The sequence below is a fragment of the Python bivittatus genome, unplaced genomic scaffold, assembly GCF_059951505.1.
Source record: "Python bivittatus isolate LINGU-HERP-01145 unplaced genomic scaffold, Pbiv_v1 ctg000570_np1212, whole genome shotgun sequence".
NCBI lineage: Eukaryota > Metazoa > Chordata > Lepidosauria > Squamata > Pythonidae > Python > Python bivittatus.
This window is the reverse complement of record NW_028277097.1, coordinates 8,892,437-8,911,395: the sequence shown is the minus strand read 5'-3', so window position 1 is coordinate 8,911,395 and position 18,959 is coordinate 8,892,437. Positions and strand designations below refer to the sequence as shown.

The 18,959-nt window shown below is 36.9% G+C and overlaps 1 protein-coding gene across 1 annotated transcript in view; it reads left to right on the top strand.

Annotated features, from left to right (window-relative positions):
* The window catches only part of LOC103061667 (sperm flagella and cilia-associated protein 2-like), a 61,519-nt gene that overhangs the window by 31,223 nt on the left and 11,337 nt on the right, over positions 1–18,959 (top strand). The window contains exons 7-10 of the mRNA XM_088152924.1: positions 1,975–2,067; positions 5,135–5,314; positions 7,864–8,118; positions 9,040–9,162. Coding sequence (XP_088009050.1) covers positions 1,975–2,067; positions 5,135–5,314; positions 7,864–8,118; positions 9,040–9,162 — 651 coding nt within the window. The remainder of the gene's footprint in view (positions 1–1,974; positions 2,068–5,134; positions 5,315–7,863; positions 8,119–9,039; positions 9,163–18,959) is intronic.

Genomic DNA, 18,959 nt, shown 5'->3' with positions numbered 1-18,959 from the left:
ACAGATGGATGGACAGATGGATGGATAGACAGACAGACAGGCAGATAGATATACTGCTTTTCTAAATTTCTGTACAAAACAGTATGCAACCTATACACTGAAAGTTATATTGTAAACCTTAACTATATTTTTTTTTATATATATATATATATGTATGTATGTATGTATGTATGTATGTATGTATAACTATAACTGTATCATAATTTAGAGAGGGAAAAAATCTACAGTCCTGAGACAGTGAGACTTGTGAGAATGAAACTTAAAATAACCCCACCTTGAATTTGTTTCATTTTAGATGGGACAGAGAAAGACTCAGGCAGGCTTTCAATATCTTCTTATTCTGCCTTATTACAAGAAAAGCATTCCTGGAATCCCTGCTGTATCTGTTTCTTGACCTGGCCTGCCTCAAATGGCTGACCTCTTTGTCCACCCAAAATGTCATGCAGTCTTTGGCCCAATCCAAAATTGCCCAATCCATGTCTTCAAGTCAAACGTTTGAGTTGTTTGGCCACATTTTGAGTTAGCATGTATGTCAACAAGGCCAGTATCCTGGTTGAGATATAACAATCTTGGCTTAATATGCAGTGGCAAATTAGGTCAAATTGGGCATTGTGATATCTCTTTCTTCCCTTCCTCTTATCTCTCAGTCAGTTGTAATGCAAAAAATGGGATGATGCTAAACACAATTTCTCATTAGCCAAAAGCAGAAAATTGTGACTAAATCTCTGATTACAAGCCAAAATAAGAAAGCAAATCTGGAAATATTCAATTTCTGTCCATGAGGGGAAATGAGGAAGGAACTTTCAGACCTAACTTTCATGCTTTCTCCACTAAGCCATAGTGTCTTTTTGGGGAGGGGATTGTGCCCTCAGGTCAATCTTAACTTCTGGTGACTGCCTGGATTAGTTTTCTTGGCAACATTTTTGGAAGTGGTTTGCCGTTTACTTCTTCCTAGGGCTTAGAGAGAGGGATCGGCCCAAAGTCCCCCAGCTGGCTTTGTGCATAAGACAGAACTAAACTCCAAGTGTCTCAGTTTCTAGCCAATGCCTTAAACCACTGAGTTTAACCAGTCAGCCACCTGACTGGCTCTCAGAACATAGTTTAATCAAGTGAACTACCACCAGATCTTCATATTATTGGGAGACGGTGGGTTTGAGACCACTATAGCTCCAACCTGTCCTTTTTATTCCTGGTCTTTATGGCATGTGTTAGTTTAATTCTTCTGTTACTCAGAAAATGTTTTGAGAATCCAGTACACAACATATGTAAGTCACACAAAGAGTTTCTGATTCTCACAGTCATTAGGCTATTTTTTGGTTGACGTTTCAGTATACATTTTTCTGAAAAGTTTGCTGAGAGCTGTCTTTTCTCCCCTTGCCCTCAGTAAAAGAATAACACTTTGTAGACTTTTCTCCAAATGTTCTGCATTATTTGGGTATATGGGGGGGGGGGGTACCTCATGTTTCACATTTTCCCCAGTAATGCCCCAGAACAATGATAGGACTGTCATATTACCAGGAAATGTGTGTGCGCACACACCCACCCACACACACACACACAAAATAGAGGGAGAGAAGGCGTTACCTCTATTCCTCACAAGAAACTATCAGAAATGTTCTTTTCTCTTGAAGAAACTGAATGATTTTCTCTGTCCCTAACCCAGCAGATAAGCTTTTATTTTTGTTTAAAACCTCCCAATATTATATGCATATTGGACCAAGAACTGCACTGCAGTTTTGAGAATTGCACAACCTGAAAGGATGTAGTCTTCTGATCTGCATATTAGCCCAATAAAAGATAAAATCAGTTCACTTAAAAATACAGAGCAAATAAAATTCTCCAGTATTCCTACCCAAAGCTCCTTAGGACTCGGTTACGTACATTCACACATTTCTGAAGTGTGGAGAAGTTCAAAAACTTAAATGTTGATACAGTCACAGTATAAAGCTTAAGATTTTGGTTTGTTTGCTTTAGGTTGGTCTGTGGTTTAAAGGCAGTGAAGATTTAGCCATTCCAGAAAGTCCTACAGAGCCTTTACCATTTAACCGTCAGAAGCATCTCATAGAAGTAAGTATAAACATTTAGAGGCCATAATCCAAGGCAGAAAGGATAAGACCACCATTTTCTTTGGGTTCCAAACATTTTCTGCTACACTCCAGCAATTTTGAAGTAATGGATGGATGCTATTTTTGGTTTAGTTTAGGGTTTTGTTTTGTTTTTTATGTACATTTCTACTCTGAGGCACAGTTGTTGATTATTTGCTTGACTTTCAAGTCTGAACACAATTCATTGTCCATTTCTGATTATTTATAACGTTTAAATGCAGATAGTTCTACTTTTCAGTGCTGATCTTAAATATCTATGGAGTTATTTCCAGCTCTTAAAATGGAAAGTCCAAGAAAATGGTTCTTGGGATGAGAGAGGGGCTTGGATATTTTAATAAAAGGGGGACAACATTTTAGAATTAGCAATTTTATGGGGACTTTTCCATACATTTTAGACTGACCATGCTATAATACATATACGTTTTCATGCTGAGCCAAAATCTATCTTATAATTTCTTAAGCATTGTCAACTGAGAAAGAGATTTCTGTTTTTCTGCCTTATTTTCAGGCTATGTGACAATTTCTTTGTAATTCCTCTCTGTTGTAATTTGGAGCTGATATTGTTTTCTGTTACATGTGTTTTCTGCATTCTGAGCCTCTTGGTTAGCCCAAATGGGAGCTTTTTCACACTCCCAATTGTAAGAATATAAAAAATTACCAACCAAATGCTTCTGGTACCTGGAAGCAGGAACAGAGACAACATTTTCCCACTCCCTGTGATTGAAGCATGCTGCCTCTAGCCTGTTGCTAATTCTCCACATATATACCTAATCCTTTTTAAAACCTTCCAAGTTAGTGGCGATTGCTGTGTTCTGTGATAATGAATTTCAGAACTTGATTATGTGTTAGATGAAGATGGGGGAAGGGGGTTTCTATTCTGTACCTCCTTCCAATCAATCCATTCCAGTGTTTCAGAGAGGAAGAAAAATGTCTTCCTGTCCACTTTCTCCATGGCACACATGATTTTATCCACTCAGGTCCCCTTCAATTACCATTTTTCTAAGCTAAAGAACTGCCAATATTCTACCCTTTTCTTGCATGGAAGGTGCACCAATAATTTTGGCTGCTCTCTTTTGTACTTCCTCCAGCTGTACTATATCTTTTCTCAAATATGGTGACTAGAACTTACACAGTATTCAGTCAGTCTACCATAGATTTGTATAAGGCTATTAAAAGGTTGGCAGTATTATTTTCAGTCCCATTTCTAGGGATCCCTGGTATCTTTTCTTTTTCACTTATGCCAAATACAGGATCAGCAACTTCCCTGAGCTTTCCCTTGTGACTCCAGATCTCTCCCTGGTTAGATACAGACAATTCAGACTCCATTCATGTATATATGAATTTAGGATGTTGCCACAATGTGCATAATTTCATACTTACTTAAATTGAACTGCATCTGCCATTTGAGTTAGCATTCACCCAGTTTAAAAAGATCCCACTGGAGCTCTTCACAATCACTTTTGCTTTTTACTACCATGAATAGTTCGTCCACAAACTTGGCCAAGAGTATACTTCCTCCATCTTTTTTTTTTTTTGCAGCAATAATTCTTTTATATGCATTTTTTCTTCAATCCCACCTCTTTCACTTCATATTCTATCAAGCATCGCTTTTCATGCTTCCCACACTTAATCAGATCCTTGCAATATAATTCTTTTCACACTGCTTCAAGCATATGCAATATCTTCTTTCCTTAGTTCCACTTCCCATTCATTCTGTTAAGAGATTAATTTATTGTCTAATAAGTTTTCATACAGGACTCGGACTTTTCTTCCTGCAGAGAAAGTACAGTACTTGAACGTTCACTCTAATTTCATTTCTTTCCTTTTCTTCCATTTCCATTTTTTCCCACTCTTGACATTACCAAAAAACAATCTGTTCAACATTCAGGACTTTTGTCCATCAGGCTTTTATTAGTCACACCTTTCCTAATGAACAGTCAAATCAGCCATGCTTTTAGATTCCTTCCTTTGCCATGTGTACATGTGAATAGACATACATGCTTAAACCACATATTCAGAAGAAACAGACCTTTTTCTAAGTAGATAGTCACCAAACAATCACTATTCTCATCCATTGTTGGGTTTCTGAATGACCCAGTAACTTTTTCTGTACTCTCTCTTCTTGTTCCCGCTCATCTATTCATTCACCAAACAGAGTAAAACTTTTCTTCCAGTTATACTTATTCAGGATGTTATGCTATTTTTTTTTGTTCTTTCATTATTTATGGATTTGATTTCTATGACTGCATACCTCTCAAAAGTGATTCTGGGTGGCTTACCACTGGACAGAGGTATAAAAAGAAAGAAACTAAAAACAAAAAACACAACCACCACCAGAAAATAAAAACAGAATAACAAAATAACTAAGTAATTGAATAACCAAAGCCAACCATTGTAGTCCATTCAAAAACCTTTCATTGTGCTTGGAATCATCTTGAGGTCTGGAGTGTTAGCATGGAATTATGCCTTATCTGTGGATTCCTACTTTCATACATGTCCACAACAACGTAGAGGTTGTAGATTTATAGTTTCTGACATGCATTTTAGACCTTCCACTCATAATTAAATCTATACTTCACTTCCTTGCATGTTTTAATCAGTTTCATTCCACAAATCAGGTCACCTCTTTCAGTTCTATTGCATCTTTCCTCTTTCTCCTACTTTTGCTAACAGAGAACCAACCTCCCTCCCTCATTTTATTTCCCTTCCCTTCCCTTCCCTTCCCTTCCCTTCCCTTCCCTTCCCTTCCCTTCCCTTCCCTTCCCTGATTAATTCATCTTTTTAACATTTATTCTTCTTACCTGCCAAGATGCAATCTTCCATGTGCTATGGTCATCATTAGATGAGCCTATAGATAATGTCCTCTGTGGTCAATAAAAGCTTTCACATCATGATGTTTTACTAAACATGTTTTACTAAACACAGAGAACGACTAGACTAGGTTACCTACCTTAGCCATATCCATACTGAATTGTGATTAAATAAAATATCCAATATGTCAATTAATAGAAATGTGTTTCCTTTTGCAGTTTTTGTTCACTTTATTTGCTGATCCTGAAAAAGACCCTCCTCAGCTGAACTACACTGAGATGCTATTCTATTTTGCCTCTCACCCGAATGCTGTAGATGGTGTCTATCGAGCCCTTAGTGTTGCAACAGGGACATACATACGGAGGAAAAGGGAGAAACACTTTTCTCTTCCTCAAATGGTAAAAAATTAATTCTTGATAATAATAATTCCAAAACAAAAATATATTTGTTCCATAAAGCCAGCCTATTCTGATCTATAATTATATCTGCTGCATGGAGCTTCAGGAGGAAAGGCAGGATGTATGCGTAATAAACAGAATAAATAATACATAAGGCCAGTTAATGTACCATTGGACCAGATAGTAATAAGAATGCAGTGCTTCATATTCAGACTTTATGTTAATCACTCATATTGATTAGTTATGTTCAGTTCTGTGTTGCTTTTCTCTCATTTTTATTGAGAATAAAGTTAATGTTGTTTCTATTGGGTTCTTGGCACTCTCTGAGCTTGCTTGTTTTCTAGCAGACGTTTCATTACCAGGCTAGGTAACATCATCAGTGGGAGGGAGATTGGGGTTTGCTGACTATTTTTATATAGTGGCTTGCCCTGTCGGTCTTGGTGGGGGTATGCCTTCCTCCTTGATGGTTCCTTAATTAGGGCGTTGTTTATTCCCTGATAATTTCTCTGGTACTGTTTCCTGCATCCCTAGGTGTTGGGTGCTGGAGGAAATGGATTCTAGGCTGTTTGTTTCCTTCCTAGGCTTTGGATTGTATCTTTTAATATGCAGATAGAGTTTATCTCTGTGTGTCTATGATGGCTGATTTGTCTGAGTGCCAAGCTTCAGATCAAATCAAATCATGTTATTATAACCATAAGGCCAGAAAACAGTGATATAAAACCTAAATAGTAAGTGAATATAAATATACATATATGTCAATTAACGAGTAGTAACTGTAAATATAAGGAATAAGGAATAAGAATGAAATATAGAATATAAAATTACAGAGATAAAAGTACAATAATAATAGAATAAAATGATATATAAAATACAAACAAGCAAATGAATTACAAGTAAGACAAATGCAGATAATCCTCAGTTTAAGAACAAGTTCCGTTCCCAAGGTCTGTCCTTAAGTTGAATTTGTATGTAAGCCAGAACAGTGTTATTATATAATTCGTTATAAATAGTATTGTATACTTAACTTGAACCATTGTGTATTTAACTTGAATTTTGCTACAGTAGGCTTCATTCTTAACTATTGGTGATCCTTAAACCAGGCGTTCTTAACCCGTGTACTACCTGTAGCACATAGAGGTGCAAAACTGGGCAACCTGTAAGGATATACTTGGGTTCTTATCAGATAAGAGGATTGACAAATAAAAATTGTGCTCTCTATCCAGAAATGGCTTAAGGATGGCGTAGATAAGAGTTATCCTAGAAGGGAACAACAGAGGAGCATATGGCTCAAAGGCTCCATTGAGCCCTTTCCACAAAGCTCTGGTGCACAGGAATATTCTTATAGCGTCCAAAGACTGCTGAGGGCAGTGCATCTAGCCTGGCTAAGGAAAAGCCCCATGAAATTTCAGTATTGTAATAGATGGTAAATAGGATGTTGGTGCAAACTCTTTTGGAAGAATCCCCTGAATTATAGGACTAGACACTACGCTTAAATTAAACTGAAGGTCCATGTTTCAGATCCATTGCTTGGGAGTGCATCTGGCGTTTTCAAAGCCTAGCTTCTAGGAATTCCCTAGCATTTTTGGATTTGGCTTGATCTAAAATGTTAACAGTTTTCCAGTTGAAATTGTGTTTGAGTCTGTCCATATGTTGTGAGATTAAGGAGTTTTGGCATGTTTCATGCCCTGATAATGTTACCTAGCCTGGTAATGAAATGTCTGCAAGAAAACAATCAAGCTTAGAGAGCACCAAGAATCCATCAGTTCAATCCTGAGCTACATGTATTCTCTTCTACTGGAGTCTTTTCTGTCTTTGCCATCCATTCCCTGCAGTTGTATTGCCAGCCTATGCGGTTTCACAAAGCAGTATTAATCCTTTGGGGACTGATGTGCCTTTAATTAACAACTTCCCATTTGTGAAGTCTACCCGCCTGTGCTTTCCAACAAATGTAGAAATCAGATGACTGGCAAATAGTCCATTGAATCACTGATTTTAAATATTGCTTTCTTCTCATTACTGAAGATAATATATTATAGTGGAAGTGGAAGCTTACTTCTGCAAAGCACGCTAAGCATGTTTCAGTAGGTGCCTTGGCAATTTCACAAAACTGCAGGCAAGAGTACATTGCCAGTTAAACTGGTTGAAAAACAGTGACATTTCTAGTATAGCAAGGCTTCTACAATTTATTTGAGCTTGTATGCAGAGGTTTCATATGTACAGAGAAACATTCAGTACTTTAACCCTATTAAAAATAAAGATTGGAAGCTGTTCAGAATTCTTGGGACAGAACTTTGGATTTCATCTCCTTGTGAAAGACAACGGAAACTCACAGTACGGAATTTCTTTATCTTATTGAACATGAGAAACAAAGAGCAGGAACCTGAGAAGGAATGACTTCTAGCCAAAGGGAAACTGCAACACTCTGGCTGGCTTTGTTGTATGTGTCAAAAACTGATGCTCTTTCTGAGAGTCATGCATCTTGCAACTGGTCACTGGGAAACTATCTAGTCCCCCCAAGCCTTATGCCAACTTTGGCTTGTCTTTCCCAGTTTGTCTCCTCTGCTGAACAGCTCATAACCACTGCTGCCCATGATGAACAGCCAGATGAGGAGGCTGGTGAAGAAGGGGAGGAAGAGGAGGAGGAAGAGAAGGAAGAAAAGGAGAAAGAAGATGACGCCTCGTCTATCATCAATGAAGGAAACATCTCTCTGGCTACACTTCTTCAGGTGTTCCAGCATGAAACAAATAGAGCTGCTGACAATCACAGATTTAGTAGTCATCTGACAGAAGAGGACAATTATGAGGTTGGTTAACTAGCTAATAGGTCCATTAATTAAATTCATATAGCTCTTCTATCCCAATGTTTGTGGCAAGCAATGTCTTTTAATGTAACATTAAAAGAAATGGGGTAAGTTTGACTGACAGATGTATTGTTTCTGAAATATGGTCAGATCAGGGCTCTTGAACCTTCAGGACAAGAGAAACGTGTATATGCACATATGGAGAAGCTGTATGACTCAATGTTAGGGCCATGCAGAATGAAATAGATGTATGGGATGAGATTGTTAGTCTTTTTATTAATGACACCCAACTGGAATCTCATTAACAAAGCGATTCTGTTGGGTCAGTGATGATCTAACCAAACTTTAAACAAGATATGGTAAGAGTTGTGTCGACAGTTTTACTTCTAAAGAAAAAATAACATTTCAAAGCTGTGAGAAATAAATATGTTTCACATTTTCATGCTTTGTCTCTCCAAGGATATCTTACAAAATGTCTTGATTGTGTCATATTACATTATAAAGTCTTTATCGCTAATGGCCTTTATTGCATGAGAACTTGCATGTTTCATTGTGGGGGTGGACACGGTCAGTTCCAGGAATATGGATATTTGATTTATCTTACAGGATTATAAAAATTGCAGTGTTCTGTGCAACAGGTAAGCATTTGCAGGCCTTGTGATGGATATTTGAAATGTGCTCTCCTATCAGATCTTCAGAGCAACAATTAAGCCATGTGGCAAAATCAGTGCTGGCCTGAAAAGTCACTCCTTTTATTACTTCAGTGTCATTTGTCAAGGAATGAAATTAAAAAGGAGCCACTTGTATGTCACTTCAGCCCTGGACATCTCTGTCTTCTATAGCAGCCTTCCTATATATTGCTTGCTGCTTTTTCAGTTGGTTCATTTTTCTAATAAAGTAAGCTATCTGCATTTCTTTTTGAAGCATTTCATTAAGGTATACAAGGATCTTGGCTCTGAAGAGTTGCAGCCCATCAAAATTGAACTCCTTTTGAAGCATCCCTTCATTCAAGACTTAATTAATAACTACCAGGGGTACAAACTTCCTGTGAGTATTCTTTTTCTTGTGAACTACACAGTATCTGGAGTAGCAGTAGCAGTTATTGGTGGTAGTGGTGGTAGTGGTAAGAATAGTAGCAAGTAGTGGCCTCTACTACACACCATGGCTCTGGGTGTGTAGGAGAGGCACTGAAGGCATGATTGGCCCAGGGGGTTGTGCTGTCTGAGGCCAAGTACCCAGCCCATTTTCTATGAAAAATAACAGAAAAGTTAGGAACCAGAAAGTAGGATTCCTTTTGGTCTGTCATTGGTATCCATTTTTATTTCATTCGCCAAGCAGCTGTTTCAGTTGCCAAACAACTGAACAAAATTAAGATTTTATTTCTGAACTTTGTGTAATAAAAGCGATCATTATTAGTGATACCTTTCCGCTGTGGTAGAGTTGGGTTCAGCTGGTTCTTCAAACTCCTGCCTGAAGTTAAACCATTGGAAAGCAAATGTTGTCTCCCTCCAGGATCATGATCCATGAACTTTAAAACCTGAATTGCCCTGGGACCAATTCTATTATCAATAGGCACATCGTACTAGTTTCCTGAGAGTCAACAGTTGGATAAACAGCTTGCAGAGCATTGTTTGCTGTCAGGGGCTTCCTCCCCATTTAAAGTTTGATCAGTCCCTCTCTTCCCTGAAGACTCATGGACTAATATCTGTAAATAACAAACAGGATGAATGAGGCTAAGAAAAGATCAAACCCTACCCCTAGATTAATGGTATGTGGAAATGACCTTGGGAGACGGGGCCCAGAGATGCTGCCTAGGAAACAGTCAGATAAGAGACAGCATAGCCTACAGCTGGATAGTGGGCAGGGCAAGAGGCTCAGAAGAGACCCTCCCTAATTTCTCAGGATATAAAGGAGATGGGGAGAGAATTGTATTTTCAGACCTGCAAGATTCTGTTAATGTAGCCTTACAATAAAGTAGAATTAGCTCTTCTGGTAGTATTTCCTGTCTGGTGTACCTGGTAAGACTGACACTTTCCTTCTCATTTTTTGGCCCCACCACAGCTGGAAATATATATTTATTTAAGTTTTTGACAATCATATAGATGTCACTTCCATCAACAACACAAGGCAACTCATAACTTAAGAAGTATAAAACCAAATAGTCCACTAAAACAATAATACAATACAATATAATCTAAATAGCATAAAATCATATCCACATAAAATGTCAATTAACTATCTCAGCTTTCAGCCAGCAATAAATCTAACATTAAACCAGACACTCAAAATCACTCTCCTCAGTTATAGAAAAGAACCTTTTTAATAGCCTTAATGCATGTCAGTGAGGAAAGAGCCATTGTTTTTTTTTTAAAAGAACTTTATTCAATTTCAACAGAGTAAAATATAGGAAAATAGAGAAAAAAGGAGATAGAAAAAAGGAAAAGATCAGAAAGAGAATGAAAAAATGAGAAGGAACAAAAAGGATAACTTCTGACTTTCTTTGGTACAGGCACAAATATGTAGTACATTCACCTCTTACTCTAATGTTTAAAGTGATATAAAGTAGGTCTAAAACGATAAAAAATGTAAGAAAAACTAGTACAAATATTTCTGTAATAAAAAATATCAGTTGTCAAATCCCAAAATTAAAGTTTCATTTTTTTCAGTTTCAAGCAAAAAGTCCAAAAGTGGTTTCCAAGTAGAAACAAAGCCAAAGACTTTTCTTTAATCAAAGTAGTTAGTTTTGTCATCTCTGCCAATTCCATTAATTTCACTATCCACTGTTCAGCTGTAGATATGTGTATAGCCTTCCATTTCTGCATATATAAAAGTCTCACTGCTGTTATCATATAAAGAAATAAAGTCCCATGTTTTCTTTCAATCTCTTTATCCACCATACCTAAAAGAAAAACCTCTGGTTTCGATTGTATATCCATTTTTAAAATTTTCTGAATCAAAATACATTCCATATCCCAATATTTTTAGCTTTCTCACAAGTTCACCAAAGATGATTGACGTTGATTACATTTCCAACATATATTTGACATTCCTTTAGACATTTTAGATAATTTATCTGGTGTTAAATATCAATGATACATCATTGTTATAAAAAAAATTATTTCAAATTGTAGTTAAGTGTACATTTCAAGTCTTTATTTCATATATTCTCCCATTGATCCAACATTATATTATATCCAATTTTTTTTACCCACTTGAAGACACAATCTTTAACATATTCATCTTCCATATTCAACAGAAGTTTATGTATCTTAGCAATAACATGTTCATCATTAGTATACAAAGCAAACTCAAAATCAGTTTTCTCATAAGTAAAATCATAACTTGTCCAATTTAAATCTTTCTAACAACTATGCATAAGTAAACCATTGGCAAGTATGACCTTCTAATTCTTCCCTCATCTTCAGTTTAGGTTCTCCTTCAGAAAAGGTCAATAAAATTCGCATATGTCAACCATGTTTGTTTGACTGTCATTTCTCTTCCACAGAAAGCTTCTTGAGGTGACAACCATAAATGAATTTTAGGAGACAATTTTGCTTTGTATCTATTCCACACTCTCAGTATAGCATGTCTAATAAAATGATTCTTAAAATCAATATTAATCTTCACTTTATCATACCATAAATAACCATGCCAGCCAAATCTTCAATCATGTCCTTCTAATTCCAATAACCTCCTGTTTTTCAGAGCCACCAACTCTTTCATCCCTTCCAAACAACAAGCATCAAAATACAGTTTTAAATCAAGAAGACCTAACCCGCTTCTTTCTTTAGCATCTTGTAAGAGTTTGTATTTTATTCTTTGTTTTTTACCTTTCAAACAAGCATACAAACTTAGAAATATCTTTTTGCCATTGTTTAAATGGTACATCATTTGTCAATACCAGTATTGTCTGAAATAGAAATAACATTTTAGGTAAAACATTCATTTTAATTACTGAAATTCTACCCAGTAATGACAGTTGTAATTTATCCCATCTTGATAAATCTTTTTTAATATCATTCCAAACTTTAACATAGTTATTCTGAAACAATATATAATTCATATTAGTCAGTGAAACCCCTAGATATTTAACCTTTTTCTCAATTTTAAAACCAGTCTTTTTCATCAAAATTTCTTGATCTTATATAGTCATGTTTTTAACCAACATCTTTGTTTTTTGTTTATTTACTTTAAATCCAACTAATGCACCAAAGTCTTTCAATTTCTTCATTAAATGTTCTATAGCAATTTGGGGCTCCTGCAAAATCAGTACTAAGTCATCAGCAAAAGCCCTCAGTTTATAAACCTCTTCTTTTATTTTCAAGCCCTTTATATTCTTGTCCTATCTAATATCTCTATTCAACACTTCCAAAACTAAAATGAAAAATAAGGGGGATAAAGGACATCCTTGTTTTGTCCCCTTCTGTATCTCACAAGGTTTAGTTAAATCATCATTGACAATAATACATATCGCTTTAATCTCTTGAAGAAAGTCTCTCCAAAATCCATATTTTCCAAGACTTTAAACATAAATGGCCAGTTCAAGTTATCAAAAGCTTTCTCTGCATCAAAATAAAAAATGCTGCTTGCTTCTCATTATGTTGTTGTAAATGTTCTATTATATACAATACAGTTCTCCCATTGTCTCCCAGTTGTCTTCTGGGTAAAAAAACACATTGATCATCATGGATAAAGTCCTGTAATATCCTCTTCAGTCTATCCACCAATACTGATGTAAACAGTTTATATTAAAGATTGGTCTATAATTCTTAGTTATAAACCTGTCCTTCCTTTGGTAATAATGCAATATTAGCCTCTTTCCAAGTCTCTGGCACAGCAGATCCCCCAAAAACAGAGTTCATCACACGTTTAAGTGGAAATAAAAGTTGATCATCAAAACATTTATAATAAGAATTGGTAATCCATGTGGTCCAGGAGCATTCCCTATTTTAGACTTTCTTACTTAGCTTCCGGTATTTCAAAAGTGGTCACAGGACTGTTCATAATTTGTTTCTGAGACTTTGAGAGTTTTGGTTCTGTTTCTTTAAATAATCATCAATCTGTTCCAGAGAAACATCTTGTCTTTTATACAAATTTGAAAAGAAATTATAAAAAGATTTCTGGATACTCACATTATCTGTAAATATGGCATCACCTTCCTGAATCTTCATTATAATTTTCTTTTCTTTCTCCTTTCTCAGTTTATATGCCAGCCATTTCCCTGCTTTGTTTACAAACTCAAAACGTTTCTCTTTTCATATTTTAATTTTGTCTATATTTCTCTTACAGTTAACACAGATAGTTGTTGTCGCAAAAGTTTAATTTTGTGTAAAATAGTAGGGCCTGCTGGTGCATTCTGTAAATCATCTTTTTTTTTTTTAATTTCCTCTAAAATAGTTTGAATTTTCTCATGAGATTTTCTTTTAAAATCATGATTGTATTGGATGAAATAACCTCTCATCAATGCTTTGCTGGCATCTCAAACAGTTTTTAAGTCAGTACCTTTATCCAAACTGTTATCAAAATATTCATTTAACTTCTTTTTACAATCATTCAACACCAATTCTCTTTGCAGTAATGTTTCATTTAATCTACACCTATTTGTTGCAGATTTCTTCCTAAATATCAATTTAACTGGGTTGTGGTCAGAGAAAGTTTTTGGTAAAACATCCACCTTACTAATCTTACTTGCCAAAGTTTTTGAAATCCATATCATATCAATTCTGGAAAAAGATTTGTGTCTTTCTGGAAAAAAAAATTCCATTTTTCTGTCCAAGAATCTATCAAAGTCAAATTTTCAATCAAATCAAAAAGGGATTTAGGTAACTTTCCTTGGTTAACTTTAATTCCTTTACCTGGAGTTCTATCAATCTGAGGCAAAGTCACTCCATTCCAATCTCCCATCAAACACCAATTTTCATAAGAAAAAGGTATCATCAATTGGTCATAAGATATTTTAAAAATTCCCCTTTATCCTCATTTGGTACATGTAGTCCAACAATTATAGATTTAATTCCTTGCATCTCAGCTTCCACTACAACATATCTACCGTGTTCATCAGATCATAAAAGCTGTGGTTTCAAATGTGATTTAATATATAGAACCCCATTAGACTTTTTCAAGTTTGCTGATATAAATTCTTTGCCCAAAATCTTATATATCAACTATTTTTATCTTTTTTTCTAATATGTGTTTCTTGTAGACAAATCACATCCCGATTTAATTTTCTCAAATAATAAAAAATCTTTTTTCTCTTTTGTGGGGCATTTGCCCTATTAATATTCCATGTTAAATATTTGTAATCCATAATTAAACAAATAGTCCTTTAAAGTCTTTAGCTGTGGCACCCATGTCCACAACCTGTGGTCTAGCATCTTCTGACTGTTGTTGTCTTTGGGTATCCATCTCAATCATTTCAGTTGATTCCTGGTCCAAATCAGATCCATATCTTGTGAAAAAATCTTTAGCCTTTTGAACAAAATTTAATCTGAATCTTTGTTGCTGGAAAGTAAAAATCACCCCCTCCAATTTTACCCAGCAAAATGGAATCTTTTTCTTTTTCAAAACTTCTATCAAAAAAGTATATTCCTTTTTCTTTCTTAAAAAAGAAAGATTTTTTTTTTTTAATACAGTTATGTTTATGTTGTCAATTTTTAATCTTGAATCAAAGTGACTTTGCAAAACTTGTTTTCTTGTTCTTCTCCTCAGGAAGTAAACCATAGCACCTCTAGGAATTTTTCTAACAGTTCAAAATGTGAGTTTATACAATACACTTTCCCCTTCATGGATCACTGCCTTGTTGTGGCGAAGGGGCTTGCGTAACTCAGTGAAGCCATGAGCTATACCGTGCAGGGCCACCCAAGACGGACAGGTCATGACAGAGAGTTCTGACAAAATGTGGTCCACTGGAGAAGGAAATGGCAACCCACTCCAGTATCCTTGCCAAGAAAACCCCATGGACAATGTTAAAAGGCTAAAAGATATGACGCCGGAAGATGAGCCCCTTAGGTTGGAAGGTGTCCAATATGCTACTGGGGAAGAGCGGAGGGCAATTCCAAGTAGCTCCAGAAAGAGTGAAGCAGCTGGGCCAAAGCCGAAAGGACGTTCAGCTGTGGATGTATCTGGAAGCGAAAAGAAGGTCTGATGCTGTAAAGAACAATATTGTATAGGTACCTGGAATGTAAGATCTATGAACCAAGGCAAGCTGGATGTGGTCAAACATGAGATGACAAGATTGAATGTCAACATCTTGGGAATCAGCGAACTGAAATGGACGGGAATGGGTGAATTTAATTCGGGTGACCATTATATCTACTACTGTGGGCAAGAAACCCTTAGAAGAAATGGAGTTGCACTCATAGTCAATAAGAGAGTGGGAAAAGCAGTAATGGGGTACAACCTCAAAAACGACAGAATGATCTCAGTGCGTATCCAAGGCAAACCATTCAATATCACAGTCATCCAAGTCTATGCCCCAACCACTGATGCTGAAGAAGCTGAAGTTGATCGCTTCTATGAAGACCTACAACACCTTCTAGAACTAGCACCAAAAAAAGATGTCCTTTTCATCATAGGGGATTGGAATGCTAAAGTAGGAAGTCAAGGAGTAATCGGAATAACAGGCGAGTTTGGCCTTGGAGTACAAAATGAAGCAGGGCAAAGGCTAATAGAGTTCTGTCAAGAGAACAAGCTAGTCATAGCAAACACTCTTTTCCAACAACACAAGAGACGACTCTACACATGGACATCACCAGATGGTCAATACCGAAGCCAGATTGATTATATACTTTGCAACCAAAGGTGGAGAAGCTCTATACAGACAGCAAAAACAAGACCAGGAGCTGACTGTGGCTCAGATCACGAGCTTCTTACTGCAAAGTTTAGGCTTAAATTGAAGAATGTAGGGAAAACCACTAGACCACTCAGGTATGACTTAGATCATATTCCTTGTGAGTACACAGTGAAGGTGATGAATAGATTTAGAGGATTAGATTTGGTAGACAGAGTGCCTGAAGAACTATGGACGGAGGTCCGTAACATTGTACAGGAGGCAGCAACTAAAACCATCCCAAAGAAAAAGAAATGCAAGAAAGCAAAATGGCTGTCTGATGAGGCTTTACAAATAGCTGTGGAAAGAAGGAATACGAAAAGCAAGGGTGAAAGGGAAAGATATAAGCAACTGAATGCAGATTTCCAGAGAATAGCAAGGAGAGATAAGAAGGCCTTCTTAAATGAACAGTGCAAAGAAATCGAGGAAAACAATAGAATGGGGAAGACTAGAGATCTCTACAAGAAAATTGGAGATATGAAAGGAACGTTTAGTGCAAAGATGGGCATGATAAAGGACAAAAAAGGCAGGGACCTAACAGAAGCAGAAGAGATTAAGAAGAGGTGGCAAGAATACACAGAAGAACTATACAAGAAAGATCTTAATGTCCCTGATGTCCACGCTGGTGTGATCACTGACCTTGAGCCAGACATCCTAGAGAGTGAAGTCAAGTGGGCCTTAGGAAGCATTGCTAACAACAAAGCTAGTGGAGATGACAGTATTCCAGCTGAGTTATTTAAAATACTAAAAGATGATGATGTTAAAGTGCTGCACTCAATATGCCAGCAAGTGTGGAAAACGCAACAGTGGCCACGGGATTGGAAAAGGTCAGTTTATGTTCCAATTCCAAAGAAGGGCAATGCCAAAGAATGCTCAAACTATCGCACAATTGCACTCATTTCACATGCTAGCAAGGTTATGCTAAAAATCCTACAAGCTAGGCTTCAACAATACATGAACCGAGAACTACCGGATGTACAAGCTGGGTTTCGAAGAGGCAGAGGAACTAGAGATCAAATCACCAACATTCGCTGGATCATGGAGAAAGCACGAGAGTTCCAGAAAAATATCTACTTCTGCTTCATTGACTATGGAAAAGCCTTTGTTTGTGTGGATCACAACAAACTGTGGCAAATTCTTAAAGAGATGGGAGTACCAGACCACATTACCTGTCTCCTGAGAAATCTGTATGCGGGCCAAGAAGCAACAGTTAGAACCGGTCATGGAACAACCGATTGGTTCAAAATAGGGAAAGGTGTACGACAAGGCTGTATACTGTCACCCTGCTTATTTAATCTATATGCAGAGTACATCATGAGAAATGCCAGGCTGGAAGAATCACAAGCCGGAATTAAGATTGCAGGGAGAATCATCAACAACCTCAGATATGCAGATGATACCACCCTAATGGCAGAAAGTGAAGAAGAACTAAAGAGCCTCTTGATGAGGGTGAAAGAGGAGAGTGCAAAAGCTGGCTTGAAACTCAACATTAAAAAAACTAAGATCATGGCATCTGGACCCATCAATTCCTGGCAAATAGAAGGGGTAGAAATGGAAGCAGTAACTTCCATTTATTTGGGCTCCAAGATCACCGCAGATGGAGACTGCAGCCATGAAATTAAAAGACGCTTGCTCCTTGGGAGGAAAGCTATGGCAAGCCTAGATAGCATATTAAAAAGCAGAGACGTCACCTTGCCGACAAAGATCCGCATAGTCAAAGCTATGGTTTTTCCAGTAGTAATGTATGGCTGTGAGAGTTGGACCATAAAGAAGGCTGAGCGCCGAAGAATTGATGCCTTTGAACTGTGGTGCTGGAGAAGACTCTTGAGAGTCCCCTGGACTGCTAGGAGGTCAAACCAGTCAATCTTAAAGGAAATCAACCCTGATTGCTCATTGGAAGGATCGATAATGAAGCTCAAGCTCAGATACTTTGGTCACCTAATGCGAAGAGAGATCTCTTTGGAGAAGACCCTGATGCTGGGAAAGATTGAAGGCAAAAGGAGAAGAGGACGGCAGAGGATGAGATGGTTCGATAGCATCACTGAAGCAATGAGCATGAAACTGAACTCAGGGAGGCAGTGAAGGACAGGAAGGCCTGGCGCAATATGGTTCATGGGGTCACGAAGAGTCGGACACGACTTAACGACTAAACAACAACAATACACTTTGTTCACTTCCTCCTCCATCCTGCCTTCTTCCCAACTTAATAAATTAGACAAGATGTTCATCACAACCTGCCTAATATTTTCCTGAGAACTTTCTGGAATCGCTCTTAATCTTAAGCAGAATTCATTTTCTTTAAGTTCAAGTAGAGCAAAATTGTCCAACCCCCTTTCCATTTCTGCATCTTTAGTGTCCATTCTATTTTCCAGTACATCCACTATGTCATTTACTTGTTTTACATCAGCAACAGTCTTGTCCAATTTTTTGTCCAATTTTTGTTCTAACGTTTTAAATTTAGCTTCTGTAGTTTGTGTAACCTTGCCAGAAAGCTCATCAAACATATATTTCAGTGCTTCATATTCTCCAGATCCCCTTCTATATAAATGTTTCCTTGCCATAAGTCAATCAGAAGTTCAGTCAGTCAGTTAGGTAGACATTAGCACTCTCTTGTGTCCAAAAGTATAAATCACAACTTGAAGTTTTTCTCAATGGGGAATAATGAAAGGAAACTCCATAATGAAGACCAGAAGCTTCTCCAATCACCTTGTTTACAAGTCCATACCAATCAGCACAGAGCAGATAAAAAAGAAGTAAGTTTTCCACGAAAATCCACAATCCAAAATCCAATGCCATAAATACAGATTTGTCAAAAAATAAAATACCCTTAAAAAAGATGTCCTTGTTTCTTTAAAAATCACCAATAATCCAAGCCTTTGTCTTTTTTGCCAGATAAGTAAATTTCACTATCCAGATCAGGTTCAAAATTAATAATCCTCAGGAAATACCTCTAACCACCAAAAGGAAACAGTCCTCTGCAGCCAAAGAAAGCCTCTCTTTAACTAAAAAATAGTAA